General features: G+C 57.0%; 1 protein-coding gene across 1 annotated transcript; it reads right to left on the bottom strand.

Moving 5' to 3' along the window:
- Window positions 1-1,006: 1,006 nt before the first annotated feature.
- Window positions 1,007-13,254, bottom strand: LOC142451016 (keratin, type II cytoskeletal 75-like). Its single transcript, XM_075552956.1, has 9 exons — window positions 12,775-13,254; window positions 10,641-10,849; window positions 9,367-9,427; window positions 8,612-8,707; window positions 7,453-7,617; window positions 6,169-6,294; window positions 5,394-5,614; window positions 4,786-4,820; window positions 1,007-2,728 (listed from the first exon to the last, which is right to left on the bottom strand). Exons 1-9 carry the CDS (start codon window positions 13,252-13,254, stop codon window positions 2,517-2,519), a joined length of 1,605 nt encoding a protein of 534 aa, XP_075409071.1. The 3' UTR covers window positions 1,007-2,516.
- Window positions 13,255-14,619: the final 1,365 nt, after the last annotated feature.

Raw genomic sequence — 14,619 nt, 5'->3', positions numbered from 1 at the left:
CATACTTGGCGCGTCTCAGACTTTTGACGGCCCGAGTTCCAGCTGCTGATTCCGAGTTGCAGAGTGGGCATGTAACCCCACGGGGAAGACTGGGGTCCGATGCTATTCATTCTGGGGTCACTGTGCCCCACTGCTCCAGGGGCAAGAAGGCTAGGTGAGGGGTCGGGAATGGGCCACCAGTCGGGACTGGGAGCTCTCGGTTCCTCGCCTTTCCCCTCTGTCTGTGAGGAGGAGGCTGCTCCCCGTTCCTCTCCATTTCCCAGGTGTTTGTTGCTGTAACACGGGCCAGGCTTCAGAGGAGCTGCAGATTTAGAAGAGCAAGAAAGACCTGGCCATCTACTTCAGAGGATCAATCCCTGTGGAGTGAGCTGGGACTGGGTGGCGCTGTGTTCTGTCCTGAGGGGCGGGGCGAGGAGGGGGCTACCCTGAGTTTGGGGTTGACTCCCTGGCAGCTAACAACAATAGGGTCTTTGATCATCTGGACTTGGGATCCTAGAGTCCTAGGAAGAGGAGGCTTAGGGAGGTGAGAGGTGTAACCTGAGGCCATCATGGGCGAGGACATTTTGCAGAAGTGTGTGTGTGTGTGTGTGTGTGTGTGTGTGTGTGTGTGTGTGTACACGCAGTGTTCCTGGTGGGGCAGGACCGGGTGCTGTCCTACCAAATAATACCATGGGAAAGGGTTCCCATTGTGCCTCAGGGGTGGGTCCAGGAACCAGTGTAAAGGGTAGTGGTCTTGTAGAGAGGCTGGACCCCTGACACCATGGCCTTTACCCCCACCCCCCGAGGGAAGGAGCTCAATAGTGGACGAACAAGGAGGATGGGACTATCCAGACACTGAGAGGCCCCCACCACATCCAGGCAGACCCTCACTGGCACTGACCATGCCGGGCTCCGTGGGCTCCAGGACCGGAACACAGTAGTCTGGATAGCCCTATTCTGAGCACTGCCCTCCCAGGGCTCTCTGGGTACAAGAAACAGACTCAATCCACACGGGGGAGGCCAGGGGACATTTTTATTGAAGTGATTTCAGGACATGGGCAAGCAGAGGGAGCGGGCTGCCTCGTCGGGAAAGGGTTAAAGTGCGTGAAGCAGGCGGGACGTGTCTTCTGAAAGGGTTGGCTCTCCAGCCTTCATACCAGGTCAGCTCCGCTGCAGGGAGGCAGACTTTAGCTACTGGCGGTCAGAGTGCATTTGCTCTTGAGCAAAAGGCGATGTTCGGAGCACCTTCAGCCGCTCAGACTAAACAGGGAAGCTGGCCCCACGAAGGCCAGCCTCCCAAAGATCTCGGGTGCCTAGCCCACCCCTCCCTTGGTCCACCACAGCCTCCTGCTGCTTCCTCCACAGCAGGTCCCTCGGGAAAGTTACACAGAGGTAGAGTTTCAGCCTCAGGAAAGAGTGACGGGAGGGCAGAGGGGAAGGGAGCAAGAGCTAGATAAAGGGGAGGAGAAGCAGGTGGCTGGGAGGGAAGTGCTCTAAGGCCAGGGGACAGGGACACGGATGCTTTTCTTGTGTCCTTGGAGAGACAAGGCTAGCTGGAAGCAAAGAGGGACAGTCCTGAGACAGAGGGTCCTTGGTCAAAGGAGCCCCACAAAGCACGTTCTACCGGCACCAATGGCCTGTGTCCCAGGGCATGCACGGCAGGCGTGTTGCATGGGACTGCCTTCCCCACACCTTCCCATGGCCTCATCCCCTCGCCCCTCATCACTGGGACCTTCTGTTCAGAGAGAGCAATGTCCAGACTGCCTTCCACGAGGCAGGTTTGGTAGGGCTGGACTTGTGTAGTATTCTTTTTCATGTCAGTCCCAACCCAGGAGAGTTTTAGGGTTCTCGATACAACTGTCCCGTGTGGGTATGCATCATCAAGAATGGAATATGCCTCCCGGGCTGTTGATTTCACATGCAGCCCCTCTGCTAGGGACCCGGGGTGGGGCAAGGGGCGGGGACAGCAGTAGGCGAGGAAGCCAACCAGGTGTTACAGTTGACCAGGACAGTCCCTTTCTGCCATTGGAATAGACACCTGGGCACTGTGGCCCGGACTGCACTGAGTGAGCGCCAAGGGGCACCAAGCATTCCAGGGGGGGCACCAAGGTCAATGATAAGTCCTGCCCCTTCCCATATTCCATGAAGGCAAAAGGCCCATGACACCCCTACTCTGGAGGCTTCTTAAGGACAAAGGCTGTCCTTGTCTCTGAATTCCCTCAGATCCTAGCCCAGCCTGAAGCAAAGGAGTCAGTGCCAATTGGAACAAATGCCTTTAGACACTGGGCAGGGTGTGGGAGGGGATGGTAGGTGTGGAGGCTCTGAGATCAAGAGCAAGGGAGATACCTCTGTGGGCACCTGTCTGGAGGCAGAGGAATAGGCAGGGTACTTAGAACTCCCAGGCTGCATCACCGCTCCCTGAGCCTCCTGCTGTTGGCCTGGTGGGTGTGGGACCAGCAGAGCGAGCGTCGAGTCTCCATGCTGGAGAGCTTGGGGGGCCTGAGGGGGAGGCAGCCAGGCTGAGGCGGTGGGGCCCTTTAGCTCCTGTAACTCTTCTTGGTGGATGAGGTCTTGGAAATGATGCGCACGCTGGAGCTGCTCCCGCTGCCCATGCCACGGCTGCTGGTAGAGCTGAAGCCGCTGGTGCCCCCGCCGCTGTAGCACAGCCCGCCGCTGTAGCCGCCGCTGCCCACACAGAGGCTTCCACCCCCACTGTAGCCTGTGCCCCCGGAGGAGGAGGAGACCATGGCTGTGGAGAGAGGTAAGAGGTCACATTGGCAGCCTCCTCCCAGCTGGCTCGCCAAGGGCAGCTCCCCAGCTGCACGCTCACTGTGGCCAGGGGTGTGCCCTTCCCAGGATGCCTTGTTCCAGGCCAACACTCCCTTCCCCGAGGGTCTCAGGGACAGAGAACCTCCACAGCAACCCAAAGAGCCCCGGGTTCAGAGAAGGGGGCCTGGACTCAGCATCCCTCCCCACGCCGGCTCAGGGCCCGGTGGTTTCCATTTGGCAAGACATCACCAGAGACTTTGGCCACCCCTTCCAACGCTGTGGCCACACTGGCTCCTAAACAGGCCCGAGGTGGGGAACCAGGACATCAAAGTTTATAGGGGGACAACGGGAGTCCTGCAGGGCCACGCAGGCCATGAGCTCAGCATTCCTCTTGGACGGCTGCTGAAGAGTCAGTCACAGTGGTCCCTCTTGAAAGAAGCCTGGCGGTTCCCTAGACAAGCCCTCTTCCCCTCCATGTTGGAATCCCTCTGCTCCAGGGGAGAGGCAGGCACCTAGCTCCTGCCCCAGGAGAGCTCCAGCACCAGGGGAGCTCCTGACCTCGGGGTGCAGCTGCACATAGTCTGGCAAACGTATAAAGAGTTCCCTCTGGCCCCTCTCTCAGGACCTGTCTGTGCCTGCAGGCTGGGAAGAAACCCTGTGCCCATGATGAGCTGCTTTTCAGCTCGTTCCCTGCCCTGCTTTGTTTTCTTGGCTCTTCCGATATGGCCAAGGGACCCTGCTGCTGTCGTGGTGACGTGTGGGCGGCGGCTACAGCCAGGCCAGCAGTTGGACACCACAAGTCACTCTGTGGGAGACCGACAGGGCTTTCTACTCCCGTAAAGAGTGACAGTCTGGAAGCCCACAGGGGCACTTCTCCCCCTGTGCTACGGGTTGATCTGAGTCTTCTCGTCTATCCACTTGATGGGAGGGAGCTGTTTGTCTGATCTGGTCAGGCTCTCCTGGGGCCCCAGGGGTCTAACTGCCCTGGAGCAGAGATCCAGGAACAGAAGCATGGAGTCCTGCCCAGGGGAGGCCAACAGCCTGCTACACCCCCTGACACCATCCTGTAGGGTTAGCCCTCCCCGAGGAGTCACATCTGTGAATTCAGACTCAGCCACTGTGCCAGCTGCTCAGTTCTTTGGTTTAAAATCTTGATGTAGGGACTTCGATGTCACCTGCTTGGTAGGCACTTGCTAAGTTGTGCTCTGTCTCAATTTTTGCAAGAACTCAGCCGAGAACGGAGGCCTATAGACTGGAGACCCACTGCTTTGCACGTCCTTCTGTCCTCTAACTGTGACCCTTTGGTCCTGGGTGGAATCACATCCCTGTGGGCCTGCAACTCCCCTGGGGCCACTCCTGGGGGGGTGGGGGGAATCATCAGTGGCCACCAAGATCACCCGCCGGGGGGAGGAGAAAAGTCACCCTAACTTCCTGCTCCAGAGAAGTTCTCTTGACCACACTGGCAGGGGCGGGACCCAAGGGGGCGGCCATCTCCACGGGGCCCCTTGTGGGTCTCAGCGATCATTGCGTTGGCCCGATTCCTGGAACCACCTGCTGCCTGCTGCCTGTTCCTGCACCAGCCCATGAGCAGTTGTGACGATGACCGTGGGGTTTACGTTTAAGATCCACCAGGTCTTCCCAGTGCACTGGCTCTCCGGGCAGCTGGAAGGAGGTGGCTGCCCATGAGAGGCCCGGGTGGATCTTTCTCACGAAGGCAAAATGTTGCCCTCACAGGCTTAGCTCCTGTACCAAAGGTTGGCCAGTCAGTTCCCCCTGACGTGCTGAGAATTGAGGCTGACATCTATGTCCAGCAACCAGGCCTTAACACTCTGGAGAGCCCAGTTCTGCTCGGACATGGAGGGGCTCATCATGTCACCATGGACTCCACAGCAACAGGTTACAGAGCCCCCAGGAGGGTCTTCGGGACGCCCTGTGCTCCCACTTGGCTGTTGCTGAGCCAGCAAATCCTAGCGAGCTGTACCATCAAGCCACTGCGCCCCCCACCCCCATTTCTGTCCTCCCAAGCTGGCTACTCACAGATGTTCACAGGTCCGACGCCCTCTCCGGTGAGTCTGGTGCAGGTGGGGAGAGAAAGAGACACTCATTGCAGAGACAGCCAGGTTCCTTGACTCCCCACCACTGTCAGCCCAGGGTGCTTCTGGGGGTCAGGGCCAAAGCTAAGGCTTTCGTGCACGATTCTCTTGCACCTCACCAGATTTGGAATGCTAGTGTGCATAGATGGTGGGAAACCTAGAAGCAGTCAAGTTAAAATACAGAGGCCGACAGGCTGAGGGGCCCACACTGGGCAGAGCGAGCCAGGTGGCGGGTTTAAAGAGCATCCCTGGGAACACATGTGCCCTAGAGGTGCGTCGTGCCCCAAGTGTGATGTCATTTGTGAATGGGTAGATGCCAGTTAGGGCAGCCGTGGTCACCACTCCCAAGCCTTAGGCTCTGGTCCCCTACCCTGCGGGAGGGGCTCTAACTCAAGGCCACATGTATGGGGGCAGCTGCGTGTGAGCCCAGTGTTAGGGATTTCTACCTTTGGAGCCTGACATCATGCTCCCTCCCCCCCCCCCCCCCGCATGGACCCTGGGACACTCTGGGCGCTTCTGCTGGAGTTGGGGGACAGAGGTGCAAGCACCTACCGGCACTCCTCGCCCTCCAGCAGCTTGCGGTAGGTGGCAATCTCGATGTCCAGGGCCAGCTTCACGTTCATGAGTTCCTGGTACTCGCGCACCATTCGGGTCATGTCCTGCTTGGCCTTCTGCAGGGCCTCCTCCAGCTCGGCCAGCTTGTGCTTGGCGTCCTTGAGGGCCAGCTCCCCGCGCTGCTCCGCATCAGCGATGGCGGCCTGGAGCGCAGCACACTGCCAGGAGGAGGCAGGAGCAGGGGTCAGCCACAGAGGACGCAGGTGGAGTGCCCTGGGTGCTGGGCACACCCTTGGGGGCTGGGGTGGGGGTGGGGGCTCTGGAGGCAGATTAAAGACAGAAGAGCTGAGCCAGCGGCATGTTACAAAGTGAGCTTGAAGTGATGATGGCAACACATGTACAAATGTGCTTGGTACAATGGATGGATGTGCGGATTGTGAGAAGAGCTGTGAGAGTCCCCAACAAAATGAATTGGTTTTTTTAAAAAAAAGTGAGCCTGGTTACACTTGGAGACAGCCTGGATGGAGCCTGGATGAGCTCCTTAGCGGGCGGGATTTCTGTGGACAGTCAACATGCTTGCCACTGTTGCCTCGAGATGGACAGTGGATAACGACTCAGGAAGAATGCCCTGCAAGGCCCTGCCGGGACTGGACCACACACTGACAATCCAGACCAAGCACTGCTTGGGGAAGGGTCTCTCTGTGTGGGGAGGCGTGGCCAGGCCCAGTCTGCGGGGGGCGTGGCCCGGTGAGCCCTCCGAGCTCCGCCCTACCTGCTTCTTGAGGTTGTCAATCTCGGAGCGCAGCCTCTGGATCACCCGGTTCAGCTCGGAGATCTCCATCTTGGTGGTGCGGAGGTCGTCGCCGTGCTGGCCCGCGGACCGCTGTAGCTCTTCGTACTGGGGGAGACACGGGTCTTGAGTGAGGGGCCCACCGGGGAGGAGGCGGCAGGGATGCTCAGGGCCTGGGCAGAGCGGCCCCATGGGTTTCTTCCTTCCTAATGGAGCATGGCGCAAATTCACAGGTTCCAGGGAGACGACTGAACGTTTCTATCCCATCAACTCACACACACGCAAGCTGAGCAGTCATGGCGAGCCCCCCCCCCCCCCACACACACATACACACCTCCTTGCACGTCCCTGGGCCCCCTCATGCTGTGGCTTCTGCATCCATGCCTTCTCATTCTCTCCTGCTCCCCTCTCCCCCCGCCCCAGCCCCCCTCCCAGAGAGGTAAAATGTCCCATCACTCTGGCTCCAGCTCCAGCTCCGTGGCCCACGGGGAAGCAGCTCAGCTGTTAGGCACTTCCAGGGTGACTTTGAAAGAGTGACTGGAGAAGACCTGCCACCCGCTCTCCCGGCAACCCCCATCCATTCCAAGGCCTGAGCAGCCTTCTCTGTGACAGCGCCTCCGGCTCCCACCCACACTGTCCGCCTCCACTGTCCGCCTCCACTGTCCACCTCCACCCTCACTGTCCGCTGTGTGCATTGCCTCCTCCTCTCCCTGGACACCATGCCTCTCACACTGCCCACCACTCTGACCTTTTGCCTCTCTGTATCTGTTTTCTTGTCTCCCCTACCTCCCTCAATGCCCACAGACTCTCTGGCGCTCTCCTAGGAATGCACATTCTGTGGCCTAGGCCAGGCCTCTGCCCACGCTGCCTGACCACATCGGAAGCCCACCTTGGTCCCTCTGCGGGCAGCCATTGCCAGCTCTCTTCTCTGGGCCTCCTAGCTCATCAGGGAGGCCAAGTCTCTTTCCACACCCCTCTGTCCTAACCTGCTGGTCCTGGTGACCATTGCTATCTGATCTCTCTGCTACAGGCATTGGGGCTTCTTGTCCTACTGTCCACCATTTCTCTCCGTCCTCAGACTTCCCTGCCCCCAGCTTCCACTAGTGGTACACCCAGACTGTACTCAGAGGGGAAGCTCCAAGCTCCACTTCGATCCCTTCAACCCCATCGGACCAGGGCCCTGACCGGCCAATGTTTGTACCCTAATTGTCTTTGCAACTCTGGTCTTGCTCAGGCTGGTTGAGTTGACTGGACCTGACCCCTCACCTTGGTCTGGTACCAGGACTCAGCCTCAGCCCGGCTGCGGTTGGCAATGTCCTCGTACTGGGCCTTGACCTCGGAGATGATGCTGTCCAGGTCCAGGCAGCGGTTGTTGTCCATGGACAGCACCACGGACGTCTCAGAGATCTGGGCCTGCAGCTGAGCCAGCTCCTGAAACAGGCACACGTGGGAGAGCTGAGAAGGGCGTGTGGGGAGAGCGGAGGGCCTGTGACCTGCAGAGCAGATCCTGGCACTGGGGGCCAGTAATGACCCCAGGGAGGTCACTGAGCGTACACCTTTATGGCCAGCTCATCTCTCCGGGGCACAGGTCATGCTAACCGGAACTTTCTAGAACTCACTCCTCAGCCAAAGGAATGCACTCTGTTGTGGCCTGTCAGGTTCATGATGCCTCATATGCTGAGAATCCTCTGCTCCTCACACCAAATAAAGAAATTATCTGGGGAGAGGCAGGCGCCTCAGAAGGAGCCAAAAAGCTCTGCCTTGTCCCAATATGGCTTCCCAACTTGGTGCCTCCCTGCTTCTTGGGGATGGCAAATGAGAATCTGTCCAACACAGAAGAAAGGGCACCACGCTGAAAAAGGCAGGCCTGGAGCTGTCCGGTGAGTCACGTAACACCAGAGTCTTAGAGGGGTTAGCCGCGATACTAGCCTCTGAGGGTCTTTGTGAAGATTGGATCCGTTAATGCAGGTGTAAGATTATTTTTTGAAACAACAAACCCATAATTAATTTGCTAATGATCACCTTCCAGAATCATCTAAAGCAGTGCCCCCTCCCCTCCCCTACCAAAATGTCATCTTGGCCCAGCTGCCAAGATGGGACCTGGCAAGAAAAATCAAACGTGTGCCTCACTTAGAACCAGGCAACCGGTCACTACTGGTCGAGGCCGTTGCATCTTGCTGCAGCTGCTCATGGAAGAGCCCCAAATAAATTCAGGCAGGACCAGAGGAGGGGCCTCTGGGAATGCATGCGTTTCCATGGCAGGACAACAGAGCAACCTGCTGGGTCCAAATGGTCCCGGCTGGATTCCTCCCCTGCCCCTGGGACCCTTGCTTCCTCCCTTGAAGGGGAAGCAAACACCAGTCCTGAGAATTCCAACCCAGGAGCAGGGCGAGGAACAGAGAGACAAGTCAACAGCCCTCCTCACCGCCTCGTAGAAAGCTCTCAGGAAGTTGATCTCATCGGTCAGCGCGTCCACCTTGGCCTCTAGCTCCACCTTGTTCATGTAGGCAGCGTCCACATCCTGGAGCACAGAACATACTGTCACCCTGAGTTCCACTCTTCCGCATCACCCCACTCAGGTGGTGAGTTAGGGGATGAGGGGATTTCTTTATTCCAGGCGACGGAGTGGCTCCTCAGTTGAGCCATGGGTGAAGATTTACTGCACCCCTGTCCTGGGCTCTGGAGCTTCCACTGACTCTGGGCGCTCCAAGCCCCTCCTCCTCCCACTCTGCAGCTTCCTCCCCTACCTCTCCCCTCTCCCCATTCTCCTCCTCAGCTTAGCTTCTTCTGCCCGTCCCCATGAAGCAGGACGGCCCAGAGCTCTGCAGAGTGATCCTGCCCTCCTGACCTGCCCTTCAAAGTCTAACCCAGTGGAGACCCAGCTCGAGACAAAACCCACTTCTCCACCCATCTCTTCCACCAGGACCTCATGGGGTTGGGGTTGGAATAAATTGATTCACAGGGGATCTTGAGTTTCTGGATCCCGGCTCACTACTGATGACCGGGGTCACCTGGGGCCACTTATTTAACCCTCCTGAGCCTCAGTTTTTCCTCACTTTTAAAGCAAAACATGCTCCGGAGATCAGTTGCACACCTTAGTCAGGTGCTGGGATCATGGCAGTCATTTCTACTTAAGGGGCTGCTGGGCCAGGGCCCAGGGGAGGGGCCCTCTCTCCTCACCTTCTTGAGCACCACAAACTCATTCTCTGCAGCTGTGCGCCTGTTAATTTCTTCTTCGTACCTGCAGGTGGAATTGAGAATCATCCGGTGTGTGGAGGAAGGGGGTAGGTTGGGACATTGGTGGGGTGCAGATGAGCAGATCTGGGAAAGGCTTTACCGTCGAGCATACCTTTCCCATTACAACCAACTCATCTCCAAAACCCCCTGCCATGAAACCCATTCCAACTCACTGTGACCCTCTACAGTAGCAGTTCTCAACCTGTGGGTCGAGGCCCCTTTGGGGGTTGAACAACCCTTTCACAAAGGTCTCCTAAGACTATTGGAAAACACATATTTCCCATGGTCTTAGGAACTGAGACACCGCTCCTCTATCCGTTTGTCTCCAGGCGGGTCTGCCCACATGCAGACACTCCCACATACAAGTACCCGGCGTGAAGACTGTTACCCACGCTATACCATGCATCAAGACAAAATTTCATTTATTTGTCATTAGAAATAAATATTTCACAATAGATAATTACATATTGTTTTGTAATTCATCACTATACTTTAAAAATGTTCCATTTGTAACCATGAAACGACATCCAGCCTATCAGATAGTTACATGACGATTCATAACAGTAGCAAAATTACAGTTATGAAGTAGCCATGAAAATAATGTCATGGGGAGCTGTATGAAAGGGTCGAGGCATTGGGAAGGTGGAGAACCCCTGCTCTACGGGGCTTCCGAGGCTGTGAATCTCTACAGTAGACTGCCTTTGAGTAGACAGCCTTTTCCCTTTAAGGGGCGGCTGGTGGATTTGAACTTCTGATCTTCTGGTTAGCTGCCCAGTGCTTACCCAAAGAGTGCCACCAGAGCTGTTAAAAAAACACTCTCCCCACCCCTCCAGCGCCCATTCCAAAGACAACCAATCACCCCTCCTCTCAGTCCAACAGAACCAACCGCCCCTCGTTCTTTCTGTGGTTCCCTTTCCCATCTCTTGGGTTCTCGAGGACTTGGGCCATACGGAGGCAGGTACCCATGCACGCTTCTCTTCTGAGCTTTGAAAAAAGCTTTTGTGCTACTTTACTATCTTTCGTGGTATTATCAAGAAGCCCGGTCCCACCCAAAGCCTCCACATTCTTGACCACGTAGGATGCCACACCCTTGCCTTGTGTGTAGGTGCTTATAGAGGGTACACGTTGCTTGTTGCTTCTCCTCCTCCCTCCCACCGGCCTCCCCTAAAGGCCCGGGGCTGGGCCCTGGCTCTGGAGCTGGCTAAGCATCCACTTACTTGTTCTTGAAGTCCTCCACCACATCCTGCATGCTCTTCAGCTCCGTCTCCAGCCTGGTCCGCTCCCCACCCAGGCCTTCCAGCTGACGTCTCAGGTTGTTGATGTAGGCTTCAAACATGGGCTCGATGTTGATCCTGGTGGTTTTCTGGTCCTGCAGGAGGCTCCATTTGGTCTCCAGGACCTTATTCTGCTGCTCCAGGAACCTCACCTGCACAGGTCAGAGTTCAGAAAACATGAGGGCTTCCCAAAGGGTTCTGGGGAACAGCATCACCATCAATACAGGGATCTCAGGCAGGACATCAAAGCCCAAGTGATAGGCTCCTCCTCTTCCCCAACCTGGAAGGAGCCTGGGATGCAGAGAGCAAGCAAATGTTGGTGCGGTGGACTTGGGAGAGAGGCAGTGGCCATGTTTAGAAGCAGGAGGGGCAGCAAGAGCCAGAGGGCCGGAAAACCATTGGAAAATCTCAGACTGGGCTGCTGCCTGGTATGTCGCTTCAGAAAAGAACACTCCACCTTGATGTGACTGGACACGCTTATTGTCGTATCAAGTCGTCAGGAGGGTCTGCAGATAGCATCCAAGCTGCTCATTTCTGTCTGACCTGGTTTCGCAGGCGGGCTGTGGCCCAGCCCCGTTCAGAAGGCCTGGATTCAGCTGCCCACGCACTCCGGGAATGCTAGAAGGGGTCACTTTGGAGTTTCAGTAGGAGGGTCTGGGGACAATCCCAGACACGTCCCTCACTAGCTGTGTGACCTTGAGCAAGCCACTTCCTCCCTGTGCTCCTCAAGCCTCTGCTGGTCCCGCCTTGCTGATTGGAAGGGCCGCTGCTGTTTAGAGAAACTCTTCATGGTGAGTTAGGTGCAGGCTTACAGAGCACAGCGTCCGTTTTACATTCACAACTCACCAGACCTCCCGTCGTCTTGCCCGGTTTCCGTCGTGTATCCCCACCCATCTCCCTCCAGTCGGATATTGTCTTCCCCGTTACCCAAATGACATCGGTCTGTTCTCCAGCCTCTGATTTCTCCCTGCGTCTTTTAAGTTATGCTCCTCTCTCCTTAGCGTGAGAACAACCCTGGGGGACAGGTAGAAGCCCGGCATGGAGAATAGCTGGAGTGATTCTCAGTCTGAGACCAGGTTGGACCAGCACCTCCCCCGACTTTGAAGATGGCAGCATGTTGACAGGTGGTTTTTAACCGGTGAGCCGCACACCCCCAGGTCTCCAGTCATCAGAGGAATGATGGAAACTCAGGCTCCCCACTCCCCTCCATACCCACACTCCCCTTTGGGTGAACCAAGCAAAAGCAGGGGCCGCCTGGTTCCTTTCACAGCCTGGCTTCCTTGGTTGGCAGCTCACCTCAGATTCTGAGGAGGATGGGGTGCAATAAAGTTTAAGAACCACTACCTCCGCAGTCTCAATCTGGGTCCAGATAGCATGGCGTGGCGTGGCGTGGCCTGTGAGACTTGCCAAGAAGCCCGAGAGCTCATGTGTCCAACCCAACAGAGGTCTAAGGTGTTGTGTGCTTCGTTCGGGGGTTGGGTTGGGTTTGGCTGTTTGCCTCTTAACTAACCACTCTTTCTGCAGATCCCAGGTGGGGACCCTAAATTACCCCAGCCTTGAATTGCTTCTTCCCAGGCCCAAACAACACACGCAGCTGTGCCTTGGTGGTAGTACAGCCAGGAATGCTTCCCAGAGCTGAGGAAATTCCTGGGATGCCGGGCCCCCCACAGGAGGGAGATATACAACTGAAGTCCAGGCTCTCATCTTTCCAGCGAGCAAAGCAGCCCGTGCTCTGAGTGCCCCCCTTCCTGTCCAACCAGTCTTAGCCGTCTCCAGACCACGCTCCCAGCTCCGAGCTCCTTTCCAGAGAAACTAGCTCGTATGAACAGGCAAGGAAAAAGGGGCCCTGACCCACAGCCATGAATTGAAGTCACATTTCCATTTCTTCATTCTCCCCTGCCCCAAACTCATCCCCTTCCTCCATTTGCTTTGGGGCCAAAGGAATAGTACCCTTGTGTGGGGAGGGGGGTGTCCAACAGGTCTAGTCTGGGGATAGGTCATGTTTCCTGCCGCATCCTGTGGGAAGACGCCCCCCTCCCCGCCCCAGTCGCAGGCCGCCCAGCTGCCTGGCCCTCACCTTGTCGATGAAGGAGGCAAACTTGTTGTTGAGCGTCTTGATCTGCTCCTTCTCTTCCTTCCGTACCCGCTGCAGAGAGGGGTCGAACTCCAGGTGGAGGGGAGTCAAGAGACTCTGGTTGACTGTGACCTCTTGGATGCCCCCAGCTCCGGATGCCATCCCACCTCCATACCCATAGCTACTACAGGCTCCCCCGACTCTGTAGCCAATGCCCCCGAGACCCATCCCATAGCCAGCGCCCCCACAGATGGCCCGGCTGGACCGGTAACCTCCTCCAACGGAGATTCTCTTACCAGCCCCCAGGGCATGGAGGCTCCTGGTCCCGAAGCCACCACCGAGATTGCCCCCAAAACACTTCCCCCCCTGGGACACAGAGACAGAGCTAAAGCTGGTCCTGCAGCCTGGGAGGAGGTTGGCAGAGGAAGCACTGAAATTCCGGGTGCCCCCTGACTTGATGGTGACGGAGGATCGCTGGGTCATGGTGGGAGCCGGTACCCGAGGGTCAGAAGAATGAGGACGTCCAAGGAATGAGGATCCTTTGAGGCTAGCTTTCTCAAAGCCTCCTTGGTTTTTATCCCGCTCAAGAACTGGGCTTGGCTGAGAAGATCAAAGCCCACTTTGTTGAGTTCATCTCAATGGCATGTCTGGTCACGGCCCATCTCCCTGCCCCCTAATCACCCTGGGGGACACCCTGCCCAGGGCAGGACCAGGCCTGGAGAAGACCGGGGTTCCTGAACCCCACCCCACTCCTGCCTCCCCAGGTTTTGGGTTTTGGGCCGCTGACACCACCACCTGCTCTTCAGCCCTCCTTCCCAGGTCTGACCCCATGAGCTTAAACACTCCACCGCGCTCTTCCATCCTGGTCACTCAGAATCACAGTGATCACCACAATGCACCCAACGGGTGCCAGACCATGTAGTAGGCACCCTGCGATGCATTTAATTCATTTAATTCCCATAATAGCCCTGTGAGTTTGGGGATGCTAACAGTCACCAAGGTTTACTGAGCATCTATCACGGGAGGTGCTCCCAATGCCCCAGGTGGGTCCTTGAAAGATTATGCTTGACTACTACTCTGAAGGTGGGTGGTTCGAGCCCACCCAGTGAGTGGGACTGCGGAAGGAAAGATCTGACCACCCCAGCCCCCACCCCCAATGCTAAGGGTTGTACAACTCTCCTTGGTATGACTGAGCTATCACGTCGGATTGGCATGTGGATCGTGTCCCACTAAAATGGCTTGGAGAACCAAATCAAACCATTTTACAGGAAGACAAGACACCCCCCACCTGGTTCCTGGGGTCACCATGAATTAGGACCTGCTGCCCCAAGGGGTCAATGACGACACTGGGGCTGGGGAAGGGGAGGCTGCTTTGCACCTGCACCCACCACCTTGGGCAGCTCTTATTACAATTGGGGCACAGGGCCAGTGCATGTTGGGGTAGTCATCAGAACACAGGTGGTCAGACTCAGGTCACATGCTCTGAGACACTGCAGGAGTCACGGGAGGGCACAGCAGGCTCTGCAGGATGAGGCGACTTCTCCAAGGATCCCCAACTGGTGGGACTCCTGCCCCCAACCCCTCCCGTCTTGACTAGCCCTCCACGGTGGGACTGGAGACACCTAACATGACCCTGGCTGGCCTTCCCATCTGGCTACCTTCTCCCTCCCCGCCATGTGCAATGCCAGCCCCTTGGTCTCACACACATCTGTCTCTTCCTGATCCCAGGCTTCTCCCTCCCTGCCGAGGTCCTTCCCTGGAAGCTTGTTTTCCAGCACTCCTTCAGTCCTGAGCTTACTCTTGATCGCTGACCGCACCCCCTTCCTGGCCCACAACAATGGAGGCCCC

This window comes from Tenrec ecaudatus, chromosome 6, assembly GCF_050624435.1.
Source record: "Tenrec ecaudatus isolate mTenEca1 chromosome 6, mTenEca1.hap1, whole genome shotgun sequence".
Classification (NCBI taxonomy): Eukaryota; Metazoa; Chordata; class Mammalia; order Afrosoricida; family Tenrecidae; genus Tenrec; species Tenrec ecaudatus.
This window is presented reverse-complemented; position numbering and strand designations above follow the sequence as displayed.

What these genes read in the sequence shown, in the direction of transcription:
- LOC142451016 (XM_075552956.1), bottom strand. Translation starts at nt 13,254, where the DNA reads ATGACCCAGCGATCCTCCGTCACCATCAAGTCAGGGGGCACCCGGAAT. An exon ending in TTGACAACCTCAAGAAGCAG is followed by an intron (nt 5,615 to 6,168) that starts GTAGGGCGGAGC and finishes TCCTCCTGGCAG; the next exon opens with TGTGCTGCGCTCCAGGCCGC. An exon ending in CTGGAGGGCGAGGAGTGCCG is followed by an intron (nt 4,821 to 5,393) that starts GTAGGTGCTTGC and finishes CACCTGCACCAG; the next exon opens with ACTCACCGGAGAGGGCGTCG.